Source organism: Schizophyllum commune (genome assembly GCF_000143185.2).
Source record: "Schizophyllum commune H4-8 unplaced genomic scaffold SCHCOscaffold_6, whole genome shotgun sequence".
NCBI lineage: Eukaryota > Fungi > Basidiomycota > Agaricomycetes > Agaricales > Schizophyllaceae > Schizophyllum > Schizophyllum commune.
Window position 1 is genome coordinate 639,827 of NW_026089543.1, and position 20,846 is coordinate 660,672.

Sequence of the window (20,846 nt, forward strand, 5' to 3'; positions counted from 1 at the left end):
GCGCAGAGCCACGTCAGGCAGGCCAAATTCTGCATCCCTTGTGGTCCAGCACTACGCCACTCCTCAAATGTACCTTGATTTGCTGGCCTATATGACTGTGTCGTATAGCTTAACGCTGCATCCATATCGGGATGAATACCGTTTGCAAGGGTTCGCGTTCGTCGCCTCAATTTGTCTCGTCGAGACCTTATCTTCGTTCGTTCCATGGCTCGGAAGCTTCGGGCGGATCACTCTTCTGGACTTCGGGCGACTATATCCACTGAATTGCTTGCAGCAGCTCCGCTCTTCCGGTTTGCCAAGGTGCCTCTGAGGTTTACTGGCGAGCACATTTTGGTCGCGAACTTGGATTATTCAAGGTCAGTTCCCTTGCTTCCACTTTCTAATCTACTATGCTCAGACAAGAAAGGGCACCATAGCATACATCAACCTGGTCGAGCGGTCGTCCTTCCGGCCGCTCCAGTGCCAGACTTCAGGCGGACGTCCCTCCGTATGAGGGCCGGCGGCGCCCCACTCTCTCCTGGCAGCTCCCAGCCCGATCAGTACCGAGCCCGAGAACATGCTGCCCAGGCTCCAGCCACCGCGTTTGGACGACAGCGCGAGAGCGCTCCGCGTGCCGGGGGACACACATTCGTCGGCAGTATAGCGCCCGCCCCCAATAGGCAGTGATTTGTCAGCAAGTTGAACAATGGTCTCACCTGATTGGGCCGCCCGGACGAACGTGCGAGGGGCGACACTGCCCAGCGTCCCGCAGTCCTTGCCAATGGCGGGTAGATTGCATGTGAGCCAAGGCACACGGGAGGGAGGGTAGATACTTAAAAGGAACGCGCCAAGAAGGAGGAGAAGCAAGCGCCCTTCTTCCCCCTCGCCCGACCTTCCGCAAGTCGTCGATCGAAATGGCCTCCGAGAGGGATTCGCACTCGTCCGATGCTCAGAAAGGAGAGGATGCGACGTACGTGCTCGACGAGCGCCGTCGAGCAGCCTTGGCGGACGTCGACAACGCTAAATTCTCGTGCGTTTCTTGGCCTGTCTTGGATAGATCCTTGGCTGACCCTGTGGCTGCCCGTAGATGGTTCCATGTCAAGGTGGCCATGGTTGCTGGCGTTGGTTTCTTCACGGACGCGTGCGTGGTTGTACTTCGTGTCCAAGACGGGGGCTGACAGAACGTGCGTAGGTACGACATCTTCGCGATCAACATCGCGTCGAAGATGCTCGGATACGTGTACGGGTCAGTAAAGGCAGGGGACCCTCCTGAGAGTCAGTCCATGCACTTTCTGAAGCCCTACGAAATTTGACGATATCTCAGAGAGGGCCCTGAATTCCGACCAGGACCTCGGCATCAAGGTCGCTACCCCGTGTGGTACTTTCTTCGGCCAGTTACTTTTCGGGTATCTGGCTGACCACCTTGGCCGCAAACGGATGTGTAAGTACATTGGCACAGTCGTGGTTGGTGTCGCTGACCATAAGTATAGATGGTGTGGAGCTCATGATTATCATCATCGCCACCTTCGCACAAGCGCTCAGCGGTCATGCACCTGCCGTTGGCATCATCGGCGCACTCGTTGTCTGGCGATTTATTGTGAGCGATATTCCGCCTTACATTGGACGCCTTACTCACCTACCCCCAGATGGGCGTCGGCATCGGCGGTGACTACCCTCTCAGCGCCGTCATCTCCTCCGAATTCGCCTCGACCAAGATCCGCGGCCGCCTCATGACCGCCGTCTTCGCCTTCCAGGGCTGGGGCAACTTTTGCGCCGCGCTCGTCGCCCTCATCGTCACCGCCGCCTACAAGGATTCTATCCTCGGCGACAACACCGCAACGATGGACCACGTCGACTACTGCTGGCGCATCCTCATCGGCCTCGGCTGCGTGCCCGGCTGCGTCGCGCTGTACTTCCGCCTGACGATCCCGGAGACGCCGCGCTACACAATGGACATTGAGCGCAACGTGCAGCAGGCGGCGGATGATATCACGAACGTGCTCACGACGGGCAAGTTCAAGCACGACGAGGACGTCGTGATGCAGCGCGCGGAGGCGCCGAAGGCCAGCTGGGCGGACTTCCGTCACCACTTCTCGCAGTGGTCCAACTTGAAAGTGCTCATTGGTGCTGCGTGGTCGTGGTTCGCGCTCGATGTACGTCGTTGGCTTTTTTTCGAGCTGATCCGTTCCTCATATGTCCTCCTAGATCGCGTTCTACGGCCTCGGCCTCAACTCCAGCATCATCCTCGACGCCATAGGGTTCGGGTCCCCGAAGTCCACAGGCACGCAGCGCATCTACGACGACATGTACAACGTCAGCGTCGGCAACCTCATCCTCTCCGCCGCCGGCCTCATCCCCGGCTACTGGGTCAGCTTCCTCTTCATCGACTCCTGGGGCCGCAAGCCCATTCAGCTCATGGGCTTCACGATGCTCACCATCTTGTTCATCAGTACGTTTACATGCTTTTTTCGTCTCTTTTCTCGGAGACTAACTGTCCTTGCAGTCATGGGCTTCGGCTACGACAAGCTCACCGAGACGTCCGGCGCCAAGAAGGCGTTCGTCTTCCTGTACTGCCTCGCGAACTTCTTCCAGAACTTCGGCCCGAACACGACCACGTTCGTCGTCCCCGGCGAGGTCTTCCCCACGCGCTACCGCTCCACCGCGCACGGTATCTCGGCCGCCTCTGGCAAGCTCGGCGCCATCATCGCGCAGGTGGGCTTCGCGCAGCTGAAGGACATCGGTGGCCCGAGCGCGTTTGTCAAGCATATGTACGTCTACCTATTCTATCCTTCCCCCAGCCAATATATGCTGACTCGCCCTCCTAGTCTTGAGATCTTCGCCCTCTTCATGTTGACGGGTATCTTCTCGACGCTGCTCATCCCGGAGACGAAGAACAAGTCCTTGGAAGAGCTCTCCAACGAAACGCAGGAGGGCTTCTACAAGGGCGTCGCACCGATTGTACCTGCCGTACCGCAGGGTGCTGTCGTACCGACCTTGTCATCATAGGTATTCCGGAGGAAAAGTACTGCTGTTAGTAGTGTATGCTCATGCCCGGCACCTTACTCTCATTATTTAGTGTACTCACGTTGTATGTGGTGGCGTTGTGTACGCCGATATCTATTCGTTCAGGATTTTACAGACGCGGAAAAGCCCACTGAATGAAACGATATTGAAGAGTAGCGACAGACCATTTACAATGAGTGGAGATTACAAACGGCGACAAGGATGTGCGTGCACGGTGGACGACGATCACGTAGACTTCAAGTTTGCGACCATGGATATATGAGAGCCAAGGCCGGCGCCGACGACCAAACCTCCGACGCCCACTGCGCTCGAGTAATCAGCATCGCTTGTGAACGCGCAGCGGAACACAAAGACTGACGTATACCCATATTGCGGAAGGAGTAAACGAACTTGCCGTTCGACATGAAGTCCACAAGGTATTCTTTCGGAGCGCCTTTGACGGCCAGCAGGGGAAGGAGAGAACCGCCCAGCGCCGCGCCGGTGGCTATGTATCGATCCCAATACCGAACAGCAAAAGCTGACTTCAGTTCTTTGCGGTACTGCTTGGCCCGGCCTTCGATGTCGAGGACAAGAAGCGAATGGATAGCCGGCAATAACGAGATTCCAACTGAGGGACAAGATAGTCAGCTAAACAAGCCCTGGTCGTGAAGGCCCAAACGTACACAAAGCACCGAGGAAGCCTGCGTTCCTCACACAATTCTGGATGAGAACGCGCTCTGCACCAGGGGGAGGACAGAACGAAGGAGGTATTTCGCGAACATATATGATGGTCATGGGCACGGCGAACCAGGCGTATTGGAGGGCGAGCTCCAGGCTTGCGCCTGCTTGGATCATCGCGTAGTCGCGGAGCCAGTGCAGCTTCAGAGGAACTGAAAGACCGTCTTGTACGCGCTCCTTGGCAGCGATAATCCGTTTCTGAAGCTTCGGCCTGGGACCGGTAGTGTCCGGTGCTGGTTCCGAGCGCGACAGCACCTCGACACCCCGCTTCGCGTAGTAGACCATAGCACCGAGGCCGCCGAAGGCGATGGGCACGAACACCCCTGCGATGACAGATCAGAAGTGGAATCATATGAGCAGGTCGACACTCACAATTCGTTCCTTTCAATATAGCACGTCGCAGCTGCGAGTAGGAGCGCGCAAACTTCTCCGGATCAACGAGCCCGTCGATGAGCAATGGGACGGGCCGCTTCTTGAAGAGCACAAGGCAAGCCAGAAATCCGGCGAGCATTCCGCAGTTGGTATACGGCCCCGGAAGCGTCATTGTTGGCTAGACAGGGTCAGTGAGTACTTGCGTAGAAGCCGTGTAATACCCACGTCCTTTTGAAGGCGGGAAAGCAAGCTCTGCCTCTCCTGAAGATCGAGGCCAGAGCATCGCCAGCTAGCTTCAAAGTTGCTTGATATCCAAGCTGGTGGAGATAGTCGTCAGACGGAAGTACAGGAAACAATTGTGCTGGACGGACGTGGCACGATGGAGAAGACAGCGGTCGTCCTAACCAATCCCCCGAGACTGACCCCAGCCCTCCCCCGCGTAGCGAGAGTGTACCCAGTATACGCCACGACGCCAGCGGCACCGAAGAGGGCACGATACCTTGAGCTCAGTATCGCTCGGATTTCGTCCTCCGGTGCGCGAGCTTGCCCGCTACGGAAATGCTTGGTGGTCACATCGAAGTTCATTGCCAGCAGCGGCAGCGGACAGTCGTCGAGGACAGGGTATGCCGAGGATGTACTCAGAGAGCTGACCGGTGGTGTGGCGGGATGGGTTCGCTGAAGGGCCCTTCATGTTAAGTATGACCGATAGCCTGAAGTGCATGAGTCGAAGATACCCTTCCGAGGGTACGCGTCGACCCGGCCGTTGAGCCACGCCTTTGCTTTCACCGAAGAATATGAGCACTAGAAGCCTTCTTTTACGTCGTCGGAACAGCGCAGTCTGAGCGGAGCAGAAGTGCCAGAGCTCGGCCAGCAAACGCGTCGGCGCGGCTTGTAAGTTCATATAGTTTCTGATCGGTGTGCGAACACGTGCTGCGGGTGGTACTCGAGTCAGTGAGACCGATGAAGGATATGCGTCTGAATTATGAGGAGAGATGGCTCGAATCATTCACCGAATACAAGCAACACATTCCACTACTTATGGACGAGGACCATCATCGCCACCATTGGAGCTTGACCTGAGCAGGTGGCGCGCGATGAACGCCAATGAGCCAAGACTGCCTCCTGCCATGATGCTGGCGCTTCCGACTGTGTTAACCGGGGTGGTCAGTCTTCATAACCTTGCTCCGGCAGTTAGAAACTCACGGACGAAGACGTTGCGCGGCGAGCGTATGAACTGCCCGGCACGCACGAAATCGCGCATGATGTGAATCCTGGGCGCACGTCTGATCAAGAATGGCACGACCGACCCTCCAAAAAATGCCCCGCAGAGGATATGCTTGTCCCAAGCCCGAGAGGTGTCCTATACACGGAACTGAGTAGGTGGTTTCCGAGACGGGATGAAAGCTTACGCTTCGCAGAGCAGCTCTAAATTCTTGTAGTATGCTGGACGTCGCGATGCCTTCTACGAGCAAGTCGTGCGTCATCGGCATAGCGGTCAGAATCCCTGGATCGCGACAGACACTTTATTTAACACATGGTATGCCTTTGAACATGGCAAAAAACTGACCTAGGCCGCCCCAAAATCCTGCCCGACGAGCATACAGCCTGACAAAACGCAGAGAAGAAGCATTGGTGGCAGCGGATCCCAATGCAGTTGGTATCGCCACCAAGGAAGACGTAGCGGCGATCTTCAATGCAGATGACGCCTGCATCGAAGCGTAGTCTCTGTACCACGCGCTGTGTTGCACTACCGATTGCATTCTCTCAAACAGCGCAGCTCGCACATTTGTGGAGCGAAGCTGTTTAGCGTAGAAATAGTATACGCCAAGGCTGCTGCCCAAAAACACAGCGGTCTCGAGGACTGTGCGAGCGAGCGTTCAGCGATGTGAATAGATCCAGTGAAGAGGGGCTTACTGGAGAATAGCCGGGTTGCGCACTCATTGACTATGCTGAGTGCGCCCTTGGGAAGGGGGTATACGTGGACCTTTCGGAAGAGCCCTAGTGCCACACCACAAAACACTCCATAGTACCAGTGACTGATGCGGCTGTGAACGATCGGCTGGGCCATATCTCAGCTCGCTGCTCGCGAAAGCCCGAAAAAGCGCCTCGGATTGTGGCAAGCTCACATCGTTGCGCAGCTGTCTGTGGACCTCTAGTAGCTCGGCGAGAGGCATATTCGCGCGGAAAGCGTTGGCTTCGGCCCAGCTAGAGACAAACGCTGTAGAGTACGTCAAATCGCGAGTAGGAAGGGCATTGGCATCGACGTGCCTGGGAAGAAGGCATAGATGCCAACATTGTTCGTTACGACGCGCACGGTGAAGCCATTTACGCCGCTGGAGGCGAGAGATGACAATACACAGAGCGGAAGCGCAACAGCAGGATACAGTGATATCCTACTCGCGCGCAGCTTAGAATCGATGGATTCAGTGATCTCCTGGCGAATTTCCTCTAGGGAATAGGGGATAAATGGTCTCGGTAGAGCGAGTATCTTGAATTGCTCGTCTTCCGCGTCGATCGGCTCCGGCAAAGGCAGGTCCTCTGTATCAGCCATGATGCATGTCAATCGCGGGCGCAAGCCGCAGAACGCGAAAGCTCAGTCCGTTCAATAAATGTGGTCAACCGAAGTTCGGCATTTTGATTCCTTGACTACGCGTCCCCCCGGCGCTGCGACCGTTTGATAGCACGAAGCGCCTCCGCCCTCTTCCTTTACGTCCTCTGGGAGAGTATCGGTGCAGTTGCCTCGCAAAATCATCGCTGAAGCGATCATGAAGGTCGGGACGAAGACGCGTCGCGGCGGCATGCCAAGCTCGGAATTATCAGTAAGGTCACGAGGTTCCGGCCTTTGCCGTGGCTTGGATCCACAACCTAAGAACATGTAACCGCCATCCTTTCGACGAAGTCCACATAGAACATGGCGACATCGCCTAGACAAGTCAATTGACCGAGCGTTTAGTATGTACAGTTACAAACGAGTGGCAGGCCGCGCGTCTCTCTCGACAACTGGGCAATAAAGTTAATGTACGGCGAACTTCTATCTTCATGAACCTGCGTGATGGGCCGAGGGGATAGTAATAAAAGGGGAGAAAACGGGAATGAGATCCGGAGAAGTCGTAAAGGTATATACGAATGTCCGTGTCTAAGTTGTGCAAAAGGTGTGTGTGTCCATGTCACGACAGCAGACGTGTGATGATGTTCAGATGTACAATGGGGGCTGGGGAAGAGGTAGAGGGAAGTAGGTATATGTATAGCAGTGGCCCGAGTAGGCAGGGGACAATATGTGGCAGTGCGTACTGATAGTATATGCATAGGCGATTCCAGAGCAAAGCGACACGACGGGCGATGGGCAAGGGCGATAGGGCGTGACACAGTACCAGTCTAGTTGACGTGGCAGACAGCGAGGGACGAGGCGAAGGTGGAGCCTGGATAGAACCAGTACGAGACGGCGACAATAACGTAGAATGCTGATCATCAAGTGGTCAGTAGACTGTTCCTCCGCGCCGGCAGAAAAAAACACACAGATGAGGATGACGCCTTCCATCCAGTTCGATTTCCCGTCCGCAACCACGAATCCCATCGTCTGCACGGAAAGGTATAAGACCTACGAGACGTCAACTTCTTCCCTTATTGCACGAAGACCAGGGACTCACGAGGGACATGAAAGGGTCAAAGAGTAGACTGAGCGGCTTCTCCATGGCCCATGCGGAGACGACCATGAGCGGGATGACGAAGAGTACAGTTTGCTACACAGGAGAACATTCTTAGCACTGGCAAATCCGTAAACGCTGGGAGAGCACTCACAATCGTCGACCCAACGGCAACGCTGACACTCAGCTCGAGCTGATCCTTGACGGACACAGTCACTGCTGTCAAGCACTCTGCAACGCCAGTCAGCCTTCACCCTTCCACATAGCACATAGCCACGCCCACTCACCCGCCAAACTCGTCACCGCCGGCAGCAAAATTAGCGCGACCCACTCCTTACTGATCACATCGGAGACACCGTTCATGCTCTCCACCAGCCAGTCCGCCGTCACCGACACCGCGATCGTCACGAGCGTCAGCGTGCTCAGCGTCAGGAACCAGCTCAGCTGCGGCGGGGGCACCTTGGGCGCCTTCTGCGCCTCCGGCTCCGCGACCGTCCCCGCAGGGCTCGGCGCGCGCGAGTCGTACACGTCGGGGTAGCTGTCCGTCCATGGCATGCCCGGGCCCGACGAGAGCGTCGTATCCTCGCGCCTCAGGGGCGGCAGCTCGACCAAACGCACCGTTTCGCCGCCGGGGAGGATGGAGATGCTGGATGCGGTCCCGCTCGCTGGAATCTGGCCGTGCGCGCCGTTAGGTGGTGTCTGGGACCCCAGATAGATCGAGCGAAGGCCCGGGGAGCGACTACGGCTACGGCTACGCGGCGGGGTGCCCAGGGGAGACTCTCGCCCCGGCGTCGGCGAGCGCTCCAGTCCTGGCGGGACAGATGGATAAGACCCCAGCTTCTCCTGCGACTGGGATGCCTTCCCGGCGAGATTGAGGTTCGACATCGACGCCTTCAGGGACAGGCTCGCATTGGCGGCCTTGCGCAACTTAACGAGACTAGGGGGAGGCTTGACAACATGCTTGTGGCTCGGAACGCGGTTGTCTTCGTAGAGATGTCGATGGGAGTAGAGCTGGAATACCATGTAGCAAATGTACACTGCGAGAAAGATATTAGCGCTGCTCGCATCCTCTTTCCTGCCGTACTTCCTCGACGAAGGGGCAGAAAATATGCTTACCCGATATCAGCACCATCGACACCTGCAGCTCATCAGTACTTTGCTGTGGCGGCCTACCGTCGTGAACTCACCCCATGGCTCATGTACATGATATTCAGCTTCTGCCATTCCGAGCTATCGTCAATCTCCCCGCTGAGCGCGAAGTGGTAGACGGCCGGAAGGAGGATGCCTCCCACACCAATACTCAGCAACGATGAATGGATCTGGGTCGCCGCTAGAAGGTGTGTGCATCAGCAAACAGATATGCTAGTCCAGACGCGAGCCTCGCGTCCGAACGAGCGGTCCCCGTACGAACAATAGGTGCGTTATCCGCACGCACGCTGCGAGTTGCCACAATACACGACCGGGACCACGGGCGCGTCCCAAAAGTGGTACGGCGACACAGAGGTAGCGATGCGTCGCGAAAGTGATGTCACGAAACTAAAGTAGAGCCCACTCACTCGGATCGAAGCCCTGCTCCGCGAACCTGATGCCACCCGCGAAGAAACAGAGTCCCAAGACGAGCACTAAAGAAAGAAGAATAACACCACCGTCGTCAGCGTGAATGCGGCGCAGCAAAAGGAAAATAGGCGCGCCGCAGCGCGGGCGGGGGCGACGTACGCAGTTTGCTAAGAATGGACCCGATCACTGGATATAGTGCGATGAGAGGGGCGAAAATAGACGCGGAGGCACCGGCGATGGATGAGAGCGGGGACACGGCGAAGCAAGATTGAGTGAAGCGAGATTGATGAAGGGCGGGGGGCGGATGCGTGAAAATAGAACATAGGAGGACGAATTAGTGCGGATGGAATCAGACAATGGGCGCGGTTCAATCAGTGAGAGGAGCGGCAACGGGGGGCGGGCATGCTTACAGGATGATTGGACGACGGTGAGCTCGCAGTTGCGCAGCGCGGTGAACTGGAGCATTGTTAGTGGGAAGCGAAGGTGCCATCGGCAGGAAACTTACGCCGACTACTATCTCAACCCTGCCGGTGATATGAGCGTGGGCGCGTTAGAGAGTCCATACGAAACGTACATGTTTCCCTACAATTAGTAGTGTTAGTGAATGAGCGATCAGCAGTAGGTTGGGCGCGCACCATGGTGGCATGCAAGAGCCCGGCGTTCGCGCCACCAATTCGGCGGGATACTTGGGTGATGGCGAGATCGTGGAGCTGGGGATGACGATAAGCGGCTTGGATGGCTGGAAAGGTTCTGGGGTGCGTACTCTAACCAGTGGAATGAGGGCGAGGATGGAGGCTGTTCCATGTTAGTGGGGTTGCTGCGCAGACACGAGGCGACGCACTGGCGAAGACCAAGGCATGAGATTCGGGGAGGAGGACGCTGACGGTCCACTGCAGGAGGTGAGTGGGGATATCTGAGTCGCGCGGGCACACGCACGGCTATGGGTACAATAAATAGCAACAAGTTCAACCCTGGGATGGTGGCGTGAGCGGGTTGACGATGAGCAAGGACAATGAGACGCACAAGAGCCGAGGACGAGCAGCCGCCAGCCAGCGAAGGCTTCGTGGAACGTCTCTGTCCACGTCCGATAACGTCTGTCTGCGGCTGCACCGGGCGCCTCGCGGTGGAACGGAAGGGCGGAGGCGCGCGCGCGGCTGCCACGGTTCGCGACGAGGCTGGCGCGCGAGTCTGTGGTGAAGGTGGAGAGATTCGTGTCTACGCGTTCTATCGAGTTTGAGTACGCCACATCGCCCGCGTTGGGGACTGAGCGGGAGCGGTTGTGCGCGTGCATAGGTGTGAGGGGGTGCCGGCGTGCGGCGCGAGTGGTAATGAAGTCGTCGCCGTTAGAGGGACTGAGCGCCAGCGCAGGGAGCAGTGATGGTGGGTAGAGTAAAGGAGCGTCCAGGGATCGGATGGCGGGGAGAGACAGGGAGACTGGTGCACGGCCTCCCGCCGGCAAGCAGCTTTGAGCTTCGGAGCCATCAATGAGCGGAGCACGGACACAAATGGAGTCGGAGAAGCTTCCTTTGCGGGGAACTCGTTTGTCGCGACTGATCCGGACTGCGGCGTGATGCGCCTACCGCTTGTCCGCAGCCGCCACCTCTTGTCGCACTGGCTGCTCAGTTGCGACGACGCCTGCCTGGCACACACTGGGACCGACTGTCGTCAGACGGCCGATCGTGCCAGGACCGCCAAAGAGTCGACGCGTCAGGAGCGATGGTGCGTGGGCTGCTGCTGCTGGGGTCGGCGCACGTGGCTGACGTCGATGACGCGTTGCGGGTCGCGCGCCGGTCTTGTCTCCCGCCCTCACGTCGGCGAGCGCGGCGCGTCCATCTTCTCCGTCCCCCGTCCTCCGCCTCTTATGCTCTCACTGCAATATCTCGCCCGTCGTTGTTCTGCCTGCACCCTGACCTCGCGTCTGCGCTTCTGAGCACGCGCCGGCTGGGCATCGGGGCGTGATGTGACTGGAGTTGAACTGTCTGACTTCCTAATCGAGACGAGTTGGGTGAAATTGCAAGTTGGACCTAGCCGAGCTGCGAAAAACATAAACCTCGTCTAATCGCTCTCGGACCTCGCGGGCTGGGTAGAGGGGGCAAATACAAGCCGGATTACCGAGGGATTTTGTGATCTTTTACCTTGGACTTGTCCTATACCCTCCCTCACTGCCCGATCTCGGAATTAAGCGTGACATGGGGGCTGCTACTCGTTGTAGTTCACCGTCTCTCACCGTTCAAGCTGGAGGAGGTGCAGGACATGTCCTTCTTTTGCTCTATATACTTCCTCAGGCATTGGCTAGTCTACAACTATGGCTACGATTTTTCTACTTGTCCTGCACATGACCTTGCCAAGCACTGGTCAGTGCGAAGCAACACGCGTGCTTAGGGTCGACGGAGGTAGTAGCCGACGGAAGTGCAGGGACAATGAGCATTGTTCTCAGGTAATTCACAGTACTGCGGCAGAAGGCTTGGGCTTACGTTCCCTTGAAACTCGAGTTCAAGTGGGCTTCGGGATGACAAGTGGAGCTTGAGGGTGTAGGATTGAGAAGAACTGGTCAGGGTCGAGGTCAATAAGTCAAGCTCAATACCAACAAGGCAAGCTTGAGACTGGCAAGTCGAGCTCAATACGGACAACTCAAGCTCAAGCATAAGACAGGAATCGGACACCGAGCCAGGGGATGTGATGAAACTGGTACGTGATAGATGCAAGGTTGAGATGTGAAGGAAGCGCTGGATAGGAAGCGGAGGAAGCACGGAGCAGTGAGCGGAAGAAGCACCAGATGGTAAGCAAGGGCAGAAAGAACAGCAATCAAGAGAAGCATGGAACAGTAATCAAGGGAAGCACGGAACAGCGAGCGGAAGAAGCATGGAGTAGCGAGCGAAGCAGTTATTCAGGGTCTTCTGTCAAGGGCGGAGTTGGAAGGCCGAGTCGAGGCTGATCTCACAGAGCAGGGATATTCAGACAAGTCAGGGCCCCAAGAAGCGAGTTGAGGTGCTCAAGAAATGAGTTGAGGTGCTTGAGAAGCAAGTCGAGGTGCTCGAGCTTACTCGAAGATGACCAAGGGTGCTCAGCTCATCTATCTACTCGAGATCACCCCAAAGGTATGGAGCTCATCAACTCACCCTTTGCTTGCCAGAAGGATATCCATTGCTACGTTTATACAATGAGTACACGAGCATGGCAAGAAGTGTGCTACAGATGCAGGAGAGAGGTGGCAAAGGGTGGGACAGACAATGAGAAGGTGACGAGTGAGGAGAAGGAAAGGGAGCTCAGGAGAGCGAGATGCTGAGGACAAGGATGATACAGAGGAGGCGGAGGTATTGACGGAAGCAAGAGCATGGTACGAGAGCAAGGATAAAGCCTGTGAAGCGAGTCAGTAAGTGTTCAAGAAACAGAGCTCATGACACGCACCGTGCAAGACTGTGGAGCAGACAGCGGGCGATACTCATGCTTGAAGGATGGCATGCACACAGAGGTCGAGACGAGCAATGGACTGTTCTCGAAGTCGGACTCAGAAGCCTTGACCGGAACGAGATTGATCTTGAAGAGGCCTGGCGTGGAATGCGGCGATGAGGTGGATGATACAGAGGAGGAGGGGGTATTGGAAGGAAGAGTTCAAATGTCCCAAGTGAAGGGCATCGTCGCGTGAGACGGTAGCGGCACTCGTCCGAGATTTATACCGGAGGCAAGGGAGGAGGGAAGTGGGTAAACTTGAAGAGAGAAGGGTATGGAAGTACAGAAGTAACAAGCGAGAAGCGTGGTCTACGCGAGCGGCGAACGTGGCCGTCAGGGTCAGACGGAACTAGGGAGTTGCCGAACAGGAAAGGCGGAGACAACATCTCTGCAGATCACCCGTCTCATCCTCGAGGCGTGTGCAAGTTTTAAGATCATTGTGCTCGCTGTCGGAGACAGTACACAAGGTATACAGAGCACGCGAGTGAATACAGTCGCAATGCGTCGGTCGAGCTCAAGAGAAAGCATGTACTGTACTCGAGTCGGGGGAATGATGGAACTAATTTATATTGAACACAAGCGCGCTACCAATAGCAGGAATTGCATTCAAGAGCGTCGCCGATAGCGGCGACGCCGCGAGAAGACAACAGACGCGATGGGAGGCGACGCGGGGGACGATGGTGATGGTCGGGAACAACAAGCGCCCAACGATCAAGCGCCCGCTTGACCGGTGCGGAAACCGGTCCGCCCCTCCGATCGCCCTTGCCTCCCGCGTCCATCTCGATTCATGGCCATCGCTTCAGCCCCCCGTCGTTCCAACGCCGAGAACTGCTCCAGAATACTCAGAAACACCCATCTTCGGTGGACGACGCGTCGAGCGCAACGGGGACGCGTCAACACGCGGCATGAGCTGAGAAGACGCGCGGCGGTTTCCCCCAGTCTACGGCACCTACCCCCCATTATGACCCAGTGCTATGAACGTGTAGAAGAGCATAAGAGTGAGTATATAACATTTGAACGGCCGCGCTTGCAGCAGAGAGACGTCTGCGAAAGACCTGGCTTGTCGGGTAACTGAGGGGGGAAGTACCGCACATCAAGTCGCGCGCTCAACATCGACATGATCTGAACCCGATCCCCCACCCGCAAAATCGCAGAAGCGGACCAGTACGCGATAGTGAATACTATGTCTCTACTCTCACAGCTGGCATCACCCATCCGAGACGAACAGCAAGACGTTGGTTAGGCCAAATCCTTCATGTGGCGTCGTCATTCGGTGAGCGTGTACATGCATCGACTTTTGCTGATGAAACCAACTCATTCCCATGCTCTACAATCGATATGCTCGTCATTCAGGACGCGTTAGGGACTTTGGTGATGCTCAGTTCGTGTTAGACTTCATCCCCTCCTCGACACCCACCGCCCTCGCGCACCCCGCATCGTCCCTTTGACCACATGACGAGTACTCTAATCCATTCCGGGTACCTCCTGGAGTATACGTACGATGCGAGGCGGTGCGCCGAGTCCCGCGCCGCCGCGTCAACCCGCATATACTCAACACGCGCACTCTACTCATTCCTCATTGTTCCCTATTTTCCGTCGCTTCCAGTTTCCGAGAACCGAGGTACCAGGCGACCAAGTACCCCATCAAACTGATGGAAGTTTGATGTACGGCCTCGAGGGCCGCGCCGCTGTCGTGATACTCGGGCGGCTACTCTCCCCTTGGCGAGCAGAATGCATCTCCCGCTAACCCCTGCGCGGAATACCCCCCACACCATGTCGACAGGGTCAGGAAACACGTGTCGCGTCAGGATTTGAGATCTGGGATACGGAGGTGACTGGCAGATGCGCTGGCGGCACGCTGCTTTGCGTGCAGCTCAAAGCCTGCCAAATGGAGATCCAGCGTGATCGCGCACAGTTCGACTTTTTCCTCTTTTTCCTGCCATCGTCCCGCAACTTGCCGGTCTCGTCACGTCACGATGGCTCTAGGTACTTGTCTATTGACTGTTTCTCGCTCTCACGACCCGGCGCTCTCGCTGAAAACAATACAGAACGACTTGGACATGCACCGGCACAGGTCGAGGGAAAGAGCGCCCCGCCCCGCGACCCTCTCTCCTGCGGCTCCACGGGCGGCTTCCGCTAACCGACGGGGTACGTTTCAACATATCTTGCTCAGGAGCTGGCTGACATTCACGCAGGGATAGGCGGAAGATCGTGCGCGCGCGAAGCGCGCTTATTCCCCCAATCTTCCACTTTTTCCTGGGCGCGCCGCGGCCCAAGCCCTCCGTCGTCTTCTCGGAGTGATGGCGGACCTGGTCTGGAAGTTCGGATGGGGCCCGCTCGGTAGGTATAGCCGTCGAGCGCGGTATAAGAGCCGGCGGGTCTGAGCCTTTGAACCATCATTCCCCTCCTCTCCATTCCTTTCCTCTCTCTTCTCTCCTCTCCCTCCTTCGTCTTTCTGTACCAATGGTAAGTGATATTCAGTTCTCGCTCTCGACCTCATTCTGATTTTCTCAATTGCAGGTTTACCCTCGCATCGTAGGTGAAGTGTTCTGATTTACTGACGGTGATTAGCCTTGTCAGTCTTTTACCGACCGCCCTTCAGTGATTGGCCTACAACTATGATCCTAGTATCGGTAAGCGCTTCCGCTAGTAGCTGACTGGTCACTGATTGCTCTATAGGTTGCTCTTCGTACGGCTACCGTGCAATCTCGACGACGCCCGACCTTCGTCTTCGCCGCGACGACGTCGTCGCCTTGCGAGTGCGCCAGGTGCGTGCGGATCTCATCTTTGCCCTCGAGATGCTGACACGTTCTATAGCGCTGGCTGAGCTCGTCGTCGCGGACACCCGACGAGCTCAACTCACACAACCTCCCTGACGATCCCGCCGACCCCTCTACCCTTTCCTCGCCGCACGAGGCGACGTCGACGGTGTAGCCGACGCGCTGAGGCGGCGGTCGCCTCGCTTCCCATGACACGTGCCCCCGCGATATCCTGGACGGCGAAACCAGGTCGCGCCCCTTCCCCACTACCGGCGTGCTCCGTCGCTTGCACCGCCATCTCCACGCCTCGCTTGTATACGACGACATGCTTGATCACGACGACGACACGCAAGCGCCTCCCGCCAACACGGTGAGCCCGCCCTCGTCCCCATTCCCCGTGCAGTACTGTGACCGATGACTCACCTCCGAATCCCTCACAGGCGCTGAGGCGCTGGCCTTGTCGACAGACGCGTCGACGTCGGCGCAGTGGCGTGAGAGTGCCGAGTACGCTGTCAAAGTAAGCTCTCTGATCATTGCCCACCGCACGCAACAGCTGATGCGTACGTATAGATTGTACTGAACGATCTCGGCAGACGCCCCTTCCCTCCCACCACCATGTCCCCGTCGCCCTGCTGCCGCGCGACGTGTCGCTCGTTGCCCACCGCCGTCGCCGTTGCCGTTGTGCCGTGCTCGCGCTCTACACGCGACTCTCCAGCTCGGGGAAGCAGGGGACCCAGCACGGCCGCGACGTTGTGAGCGGAGAGTCAAGACCATGCTCGTCTGCGCTGCAGGCAAGGTTGATGACAAACATCGCCGGTGAGTCCGTTCGTCGGATCGATATTCATCGTGCTAACACCGTATTCAGTCATTATCTACGATTTCCAGTCTGACGGGGACACGCGACCGCCCCTTCCATGAGCTTCTCGATGGGCGTGTGGTACTCTAGCCCCCTGCGAACCCCAGCAAGGGGTATTTCACCGTGAGTCGATATTTTTTCTGTTATTGCTATGACCTTAGGACCGTGCTGACCCCGTTCTCAGCGATGTCTTCACACTCTCCAACGCGCAGATGCCCGTCCCGGCATTCTTCACGCCACAAGACATACGTAGCAACGTTAGACCGAGTCGGAATGAGGGTACGTTGTGCCCCATCTACCTATTTACCTGAGTTCCACGCTGCTATGATTACAAAAATGGGCCTACTGAATGAATTTTCAGTTCCTTCTCTATGACCCCGAGCCGCCGGGGGCACACGCGCGGTCCCCTCGGGCGTGGGTCGCGCAAGTGAAAGCTCCCTTCACCCTTAAGACCCCTTCGTGCAGGTACCGCCGCTTTTACAGATAGCATGAGGCGCATCCCGGTGAGTTATGCGCACCCCCTACATCCGGCTTGCCCCGTGTCCCGCGCTCTCGCTGAATGGAAATGCTGAACCGTATTTTCTAGGTATCTTGCGCTGACCCTGAGCCGCCGGAGGCACGCGCGCGCTCCCTCGACCGATTGAAGCGAAGGTGGAGGCCCCCTCCACCCTTACCCCACCTTCGCTCTGGCCCTGCTGCTCCACTTTATAGCTAAGGGGCGGATGCAGGTGAGTCTTGGTGCTGAATACGACCCCCCTCACCCTCCCCCCTCACCTGTCTACCGAGATGCTAAATCCCCGTTTTCAGGTACTTCGTAGAATTCCCGGCCCCCCGAGGCGCGTGCGGGCCCTCTCGACGGTATAAGCGAAGAGGGTGGGATTCCCACCCCCTCCACGGCCTTCGCGCGAGGTCGGAGAGGGGGGTGTTGTAGGCCCCTCCGTACAGAGAAAATAGCGAGTCGCCTCGTCCAACTCGCAAATGACATGCTTACCCTTCGTTTAGGTAGTTTCCCGCTACCCCCAAACCGCCGGAGGCATGCGCGCGCACCCTCGGTGAAGGACGCGACAGGGGTGGGGTACCCCTTTCCCCCAACAGAATACCCGCGCGACTGCAGGGAGGGGTTGCGCAAGCCCTTTCGCTCGAAATATGGTAAGCATTCGCGTACCAATTGTTGAGGAAATGCTGATACCGTCGTTAAGGTAAATTTCTCCGACCTCAAACCGCCGGAGGCATGCGCGCGCATCCTCGGTGAAGGATGCGGAAGGGGTGGGGCACCCCTTACCCCCGTAGCATACTACCTGCACGACGTCGGGGAGGGGTGCTGCAAGCCCTTTCGGGCAGAAAGGGGTTATGACTTGGTGAGTCGTCCCGCCATTCTCTTGAACGACGTACTGAACCCTTTGTCTAGGCAGTTCTCGCTGACCTCAAATCGCCGGAGGCACGCATGCGCGCCCTCGGTGACAAACGCGGAAGGGGTGGGGTACCCCTCGCCCCCTCACGGCACGCCTGAGCGAGGTCGTGCAGGGGCGGGCGAGCTCCCTCGTCGATGTAGGGATCACTATGCTGACCCCTCGACGGATGCACGTCGAGAAACGACGGCTTTGCGTGTCATCGCACGCAAAGGAGAAGCTGTACACCTAGGTACGTCCATCCTGGTAGTTCACCACGTTCTTTTGACTGATGAGCGGTACCCTGACAGAGCGAAGCGTACCCATGCCGCAGCCTTCAAGGGTCTCGAGACCGTCGTTCTCGGCGAGAAGGACATCCCCTCCCGCACCATCCCCCCTCCCCTTGTCGCCGAGTTAACTCATCTGACGCCAGGACGATGAGAAAGGGATCCCGGACCGCGAGATACGTCTCGCGCGATACGGCGGATGGATACGGAAGGCACGCGGCGAAGGTGGGAGGCCGTGGCAGTCGCGTATGCGGCGGGAGGGATGCGCGGTGGGGTCTCCGCGCCACCCCCTCCATTCTCGTCTCGGCCGCTACCGCTGCGGGGAGTTCTCCGGAAGCTGGGGAAAGTGTCGGTGAGCTCGCCGTGTTCTTCTCTGGGCTGCGGCGAGGGCGGCAGATGCGCGGGGGGAAGGGTCGACGTCGGCGAAGGGTGTATGAGGGGAGGTGGAGAGGACGCGTCGTGAAGGGGACGGTGCATGGCCGTTCGCGTTGTGGCTTACGCGATGGACTGGGGAGGGAGCGAAGAGAGAGGGGGAGGGAGAAGTGCTGGAGAGGGCGAGGGGGAGGTTATGAGGGGTGCACGCGGCCCGCGGGCGAAGCGGGGGAAAGCTTCGATCTCGAAGGGAAGGAGGAGGAGTAGGGGAGGGGGATGCCCTCCCCTCGTCGTAGGTACCCTACCCTACGACTACAGTGTACGTAGACAGCTAATGAGACCCCTTTCGCCCCCTTCCTACCTTCGCGCGAGAGAGCGGAGTCGACCTGAGTCGTGTGGCACCATTGCCACAATTCAAGTCTTGGCCGAAATGCGCTCCTCCCCCCCTACCCGTCCCTGCGCTTTCTCCTATTCCTTCCCGTCGCTCACAACACTCCTCCTTCGTTCTACTCCATCCTCCCTTCTTGGAATGCATCCCTTCGAGCTTACCTCCCCCTTCTCTTCCCCCCTTCTCTTCCCCCCTTCCCCTTCCCTCCTCACCCCTCCCTCCCTCCTCACCCTCACTGCGCTTCTCCCCCTCCCTACCCTTTCTCCTTCGTCTTATTCAACCCATCTCGTCCTTTACTTCCTGCATTACTGCCTCGAGCTCCCCCCCTTCCCTCCTTCCTCCCCTTTCCCCCTCCTCCTCGTTATCCCCCTTCTCCTCGTTCTCGCCCCCTTCCTCCTCTCCTCCTAGTCTCCTCCTGCACGTTGACCTTCTCTACACACGAACGCGCGTGTCGCGCGACGTCTCTTGCCTCACTTCGGCATCCCCCCTCACCTCCTCGTCCCCTTCTCCCTCCCTCCTCGTCCCCTTCTCTCCCTCGTCCCCTTCTCACCCCTTCCGCGGCCGCCGCGACGCCATTTCTCACTTCGTTAAGCAGCAAATAACATTATATTGACCTACGTACTACACGTGAGGTACTACCACGCACGACGCGCGCTGCCGTGCCTCCCCTCCCTCTCCCTTCACGTCGTGCTCCCCCTCCCCCTCCCCCTGACGCGCTCCCGTGCGCGTCGCGCGTCGCGCGCCCCCGCAGCGGCAGCGCCCCGCCCGCCCTCGCCGCTGGGAGCGGGGCATCGGCGAAGCGAGATTGAGTGGGAGCGGGGGCGGAGGCGGAGGACGAATCGGTGCGGATGGAATCAGACAATGGGCGCGATTCAATCAGTGAGAGGAGCGGCAACGGGGGGCGGGCATGCTTACAGGATGATTGGACGACGGTGAGCTCGCAGTTGCGCAGCGCGGTAAACTGGAAGAGTGTCAGTGCTGTCCGTAAGCGAAGGTGCTACCGGTGGGAAACTTACGCCGACTACTATCTCAACCCTGCCGGTGATATGAGCGTGGGCGCGTTAGAGAGTCCATACGAAACGTACATGTTTCCCTACAATTAGTGCTGTCCGTAAGCGAAGGTGCTACCGGTGGGAAACTTACGCCGACTACTATCTCAACCCTGCCGGTGATATGAGCGTGGGCGCGTTAGAGAGTCCATACGAAACGTACATGTTTCCCTACAATTAGTAGTGTTAGTGAATGAGCGATCAGCAGTAGGTTGGGCGCGCACCATGGTGGCATGCAAGAGCCCGGCGTTCGCGCCACCAATTCGGCGGGATACTTGGGTGATGGCGAGATCGTGGAGCTGGGGATGACGATAAGCGGCTTGGATGGCTGGAAAGGTTCTGGGGTGCGTACTCTGACCAGTGGAATGAGGGCGAGGATGGAGGCTGTTCCATGTTAGTGGGGTTGCTGCGCAGACACGAGGCGACGCACTGGCGAAGACCAAGGCATGAGATTCGGGGAGGAGGACGCTGACGGTCCACTGCAGGAGGTGAGTGGGGATATCTGAGTCGCGCGGGCACACGCACGGCTATGGGTACAATAAATAGCAACAAGTTCAACCCTGCGATGGTGGCGTGAGTGGGTTGACGATGAGCAAGGACAATGAGACGCACAAGAGCCGAGGACGAGCAGCCGCCAGCCAGCGAAGGCTTCGTGGAACGTCTCTGTCCACGTCCGATAACGTCTGTCTGCGGCTGCGCCGGGCGCCTCGCGGTGGAACGGGAGGGCGGAGGCGCGCGCGCGGCTGCCACGGTTCGCGACGAGGCTGGCGCGCGAGTCTGTGGTAAAGGTGGAGAGATTCGTGTCTACGCGTTCTATCGAGTTTGAGTACGCCAGATCGCCCGCGTTGGGGACTGAGCGGGAGCGGTTGTGTGCGTGCATAGGTGTGAGGGGGTGCCGGCGTGCGGCGCGAGTGGTAATGAAGTCGTCGCCGTTAGAGGGAGTGAGCGCCAGCGCAGGGAGCAGTGATGGTGGGTAGAGTAAAGGAGCGTCCAGGGATCGGATG

The 20,846-nt window shown here is 57.9% G+C and overlaps 11 protein-coding genes across 11 annotated transcripts; 6 read left to right on the forward strand and 5 right to left on the reverse strand.

The window, feature by feature from the left end:
- Positions 1-55: 55 nt before the first annotated feature.
- Positions 56-780, forward strand: SCHCODRAFT_02283993 (uncharacterized protein). The gene is made up of 2 exons (XM_050342274.1): positions 56-356; positions 417-780. Exons 1-2 carry the CDS (start codon positions 205-207, stop codon positions 664-666), a joined length of 402 nt encoding a protein of 133 aa, XP_050199941.1. The 5' UTR covers positions 56-204; the 3' UTR covers positions 667-780.
- Positions 781-3,107, forward strand: SCHCODRAFT_02283957 (phosphate permease). The gene is made up of 9 exons (XM_050342272.1): positions 781-1,009; positions 1,067-1,120; positions 1,172-1,254; positions 1,304-1,420; positions 1,470-1,576; positions 1,626-2,132; positions 2,185-2,428; positions 2,483-2,747; positions 2,805-3,107. The coding sequence occupies exons 1-9, from the start codon at positions 894-896 to the stop codon at positions 2,983-2,985; spliced, it is 1,674 nt and encodes a 557-aa protein (XP_050199942.1). The 5' UTR covers positions 781-893; the 3' UTR covers positions 2,986-3,107.
- Positions 3,017-4,910, reverse strand: SCHCODRAFT_02283988 (uncharacterized protein). The gene is made up of 6 exons (XM_003031846.3): positions 4,464-4,910; positions 4,318-4,409; positions 4,093-4,270; positions 3,666-4,043; positions 3,362-3,610; positions 3,017-3,305 (listed from the first exon to the last, which is right to left on the reverse strand). The coding sequence occupies exons 1-6, from the start codon at positions 4,675-4,677 to the stop codon at positions 3,229-3,231; spliced, it is 1,188 nt and encodes a 395-aa protein (XP_003031892.1). The 5' UTR covers positions 4,678-4,910; the 3' UTR covers positions 3,017-3,228.
- On the reverse strand, positions 4,903-6,867 carry SCHCODRAFT_02283977 (uncharacterized protein). Its single transcript, XM_050342273.1, has 7 exons — positions 6,361-6,867; positions 6,219-6,310; positions 6,007-6,151; positions 5,660-5,953; positions 5,502-5,596; positions 5,296-5,452; positions 4,903-5,238 (listed from the first exon to the last, which is right to left on the reverse strand). Exons 1-7 carry the CDS (start codon positions 6,641-6,643, stop codon positions 5,129-5,131), a joined length of 1,176 nt encoding a protein of 391 aa, XP_050199943.1. The 5' UTR covers positions 6,644-6,867; the 3' UTR covers positions 4,903-5,128.
- Positions 6,868-7,013: 146 nt separating this feature from the next.
- Positions 7,014-11,014, reverse strand: SCHCODRAFT_02625385 (uncharacterized protein). The gene is made up of 17 exons (XM_050345292.1): positions 10,317-11,014; positions 10,230-10,264; positions 10,135-10,183; positions 10,057-10,088; positions 9,929-10,003; positions 9,868-9,875; positions 9,799-9,817; positions 9,704-9,749; positions 9,453-9,479; positions 9,293-9,358; positions 8,924-9,066; positions 8,853-8,874; positions 8,024-8,773; positions 7,891-7,967; positions 7,740-7,832; positions 7,609-7,690; positions 7,014-7,553 (listed from the first exon to the last, which is right to left on the reverse strand). The coding sequence occupies exons 1-17, from the start codon at positions 10,582-10,584 to the stop codon at positions 7,468-7,470; spliced, it is 1,878 nt and encodes a 625-aa protein (XP_050199944.1). The 5' UTR covers positions 10,585-11,014; the 3' UTR covers positions 7,014-7,467.
- Positions 10,953-11,580, forward strand: SCHCODRAFT_02625390 (uncharacterized protein; the record flags this gene model as incomplete). Its single annotated transcript, XM_050345293.1, is given in 2 exon segments — positions 10,953-10,999; positions 11,013-11,580. A coding segment is annotated over 1 exon segment (171 nt), but the record flags the coding sequence as incomplete, so codon positions are not given.
- Positions 11,581-12,408: 828 nt separating this feature from the next.
- On the reverse strand, positions 12,409-12,905 carry SCHCODRAFT_02503179 (uncharacterized protein; the record flags this gene model as incomplete). Its single annotated transcript, XM_050343145.1, has 2 exons — positions 12,409-12,651; positions 12,702-12,905. Coding segments are annotated over 2 exons (447 nt in total), but the record flags the coding sequence as incomplete, so codon positions are not given.
- Positions 12,906-13,497: 592 nt separating this feature from the next.
- On the forward strand, positions 13,498-14,031 carry SCHCODRAFT_02284185 (uncharacterized protein). The gene has a single exon (XM_050342275.1). The coding sequence runs from the start codon at positions 13,531-13,533 to the stop codon at positions 13,816-13,818; it is 288 nt and encodes a 95-aa protein (XP_050199947.1). The 5' UTR covers positions 13,498-13,530; the 3' UTR covers positions 13,819-14,031.
- SCHCODRAFT_02732417 (uncharacterized protein) lies at positions 14,032-14,880 on the forward strand. The gene is made up of 2 exons (XM_050347133.1): positions 14,032-14,735; positions 14,792-14,880. The coding sequence occupies exon 1, from the start codon at positions 14,245-14,247 to the stop codon at positions 14,488-14,490; it is 246 nt and encodes an 81-aa protein (XP_050199948.1). The 5' UTR covers positions 14,032-14,244; the 3' UTR covers positions 14,491-14,735; positions 14,792-14,880.
- Positions 14,881-15,206: 326 nt separating this feature from the next.
- SCHCODRAFT_02599668 (uncharacterized protein) lies at positions 15,207-18,389 on the forward strand (the record flags this gene model as incomplete). The annotated part of the gene is made up of 17 exons (XM_003032288.1): positions 15,207-15,209; positions 15,264-15,282; positions 15,423-15,511; positions 15,561-15,673; positions 15,856-15,872; positions 15,943-16,019; positions 16,096-16,254; positions 16,294-16,318; positions 16,466-16,481; positions 16,543-16,637; positions 16,824-16,861; positions 17,070-17,086; positions 17,166-17,216; positions 17,365-17,507; positions 17,535-17,716; positions 17,767-17,838; positions 18,180-18,389. 17 exons carry the CDS (start codon positions 15,207-15,209, stop codon positions 18,387-18,389), a joined length of 1,326 nt encoding a protein of 441 aa, XP_003032334.1.
- Positions 18,390-19,704: 1,315 nt separating this feature from the next.
- On the reverse strand, positions 19,705-20,722 carry SCHCODRAFT_0235045 (uncharacterized protein; the record flags this gene model as incomplete). The annotated part of the gene is made up of 8 exons (XM_003031843.1): positions 19,705-19,754; positions 19,879-19,955; positions 20,006-20,013; positions 20,067-20,141; positions 20,195-20,226; positions 20,273-20,321; positions 20,368-20,402; positions 20,455-20,722. 8 exons carry the CDS (start codon positions 20,720-20,722, stop codon positions 19,705-19,707), a joined length of 594 nt encoding a protein of 197 aa, XP_003031889.1.
- Between the last annotated feature and the right edge of the window lie 124 nt (positions 20,723-20,846).

What these genes read in the sequence shown, in the direction of transcription:
- SCHCODRAFT_02284185 (XM_050342275.1), top strand. Translation starts at nt 13,531, where the DNA reads ATGGCCATCGCTTCAGCCCCCCGTCGTTCCAACGCCGAGAACTGCTCC.
- SCHCODRAFT_02625385 (XM_050345292.1), bottom strand. Translation starts at nt 10,584, where the DNA reads ATGCACGCGCACAACCGCTCCCGCTCAGTCCCCAACGCGGGCGATGTG. An exon ending in TCATGCCTTGGTCTTCGCCA is followed by an intron (nt 10,089 to 10,134) that starts GTGCGTCGCCTC and finishes AACATGGAACAG; the next exon opens with CCTCCATCCTCGCCCTCATT. An exon ending in TCATGTACATGAGCCATGGG is followed by an intron (nt 8,875 to 8,923) that starts GTGAGTTCACGA and finishes GATGAGCTGCAG; the next exon opens with GTGTCGATGGTGCTGATATC.
- SCHCODRAFT_02283988 (XM_003031846.3), bottom strand. Translation starts at nt 4,677, where the DNA reads ATGAACTTCGATGTGACCACCAAGCATTTCCGTAGCGGGCAAGCTCGC. An exon ending in TTTCCCGCCTTCAAAAGGAC is followed by an intron (nt 4,271 to 4,317) that starts GTGGGTATTACA and finishes GACCCTGTCTAG; the next exon opens with CCAACAATGACGCTTCCGGG. An exon ending in TATATTGAAAGGAACGAATT is followed by an intron (nt 4,044 to 4,092) that starts GTGAGTGTCGAC and finishes CTGTCATCGCAG; the next exon opens with GGGTGTTCGTGCCCATCGCC.
- SCHCODRAFT_02283977 (XM_050342273.1), bottom strand. Translation starts at nt 6,643, where the DNA reads ATGGCTGATACAGAGGACCTGCCTTTGCCGGAGCCGATCGACGCGGAA. An exon ending in AGGATTTTGGGGCGGCCTAG is followed by an intron (nt 5,597 to 5,659) that starts GTCAGTTTTTTG and finishes GTCGCGATCCAG; the next exon opens with GGATTCTGACCGCTATGCCG. An exon ending in GCCGCGCAACGTCTTCGTCC is followed by an intron (nt 5,239 to 5,295) that starts GTGAGTTTCTAA and finishes CGGTTAACACAG; the next exon opens with TCGGAAGCGCCAGCATCATG.
- SCHCODRAFT_02283993 (XM_050342274.1), top strand. Translation starts at nt 205, where the DNA reads ATGGCTCGGAAGCTTCGGGCGGATCACTCTTCTGGACTTCGGGCGACT. An exon ending in GCGAACTTGGATTATTCAAG is followed by an intron (nt 357 to 416) that starts GTCAGTTCCCTT and finishes AGGGCACCATAG; the next exon opens with CATACATCAACCTGGTCGAG.
- SCHCODRAFT_02283957 (XM_050342272.1), top strand. Translation starts at nt 894, where the DNA reads ATGGCCTCCGAGAGGGATTCGCACTCGTCCGATGCTCAGAAAGGAGAG. An exon ending in TCGTTGTCTGGCGATTTATT is followed by an intron (nt 1,577 to 1,625) that starts GTGAGCGATATT and finishes ACCTACCCCCAG; the next exon opens with ATGGGCGTCGGCATCGGCGG. An exon ending in GGTCGTGGTTCGCGCTCGAT is followed by an intron (nt 2,133 to 2,184) that starts GTACGTCGTTGG and finishes ATGTCCTCCTAG; the next exon opens with ATCGCGTTCTACGGCCTCGG.
- SCHCODRAFT_02732417 (XM_050347133.1), top strand. Translation starts at nt 14,245, where the DNA reads ATGCGAGGCGGTGCGCCGAGTCCCGCGCCGCCGCGTCAACCCGCATAT.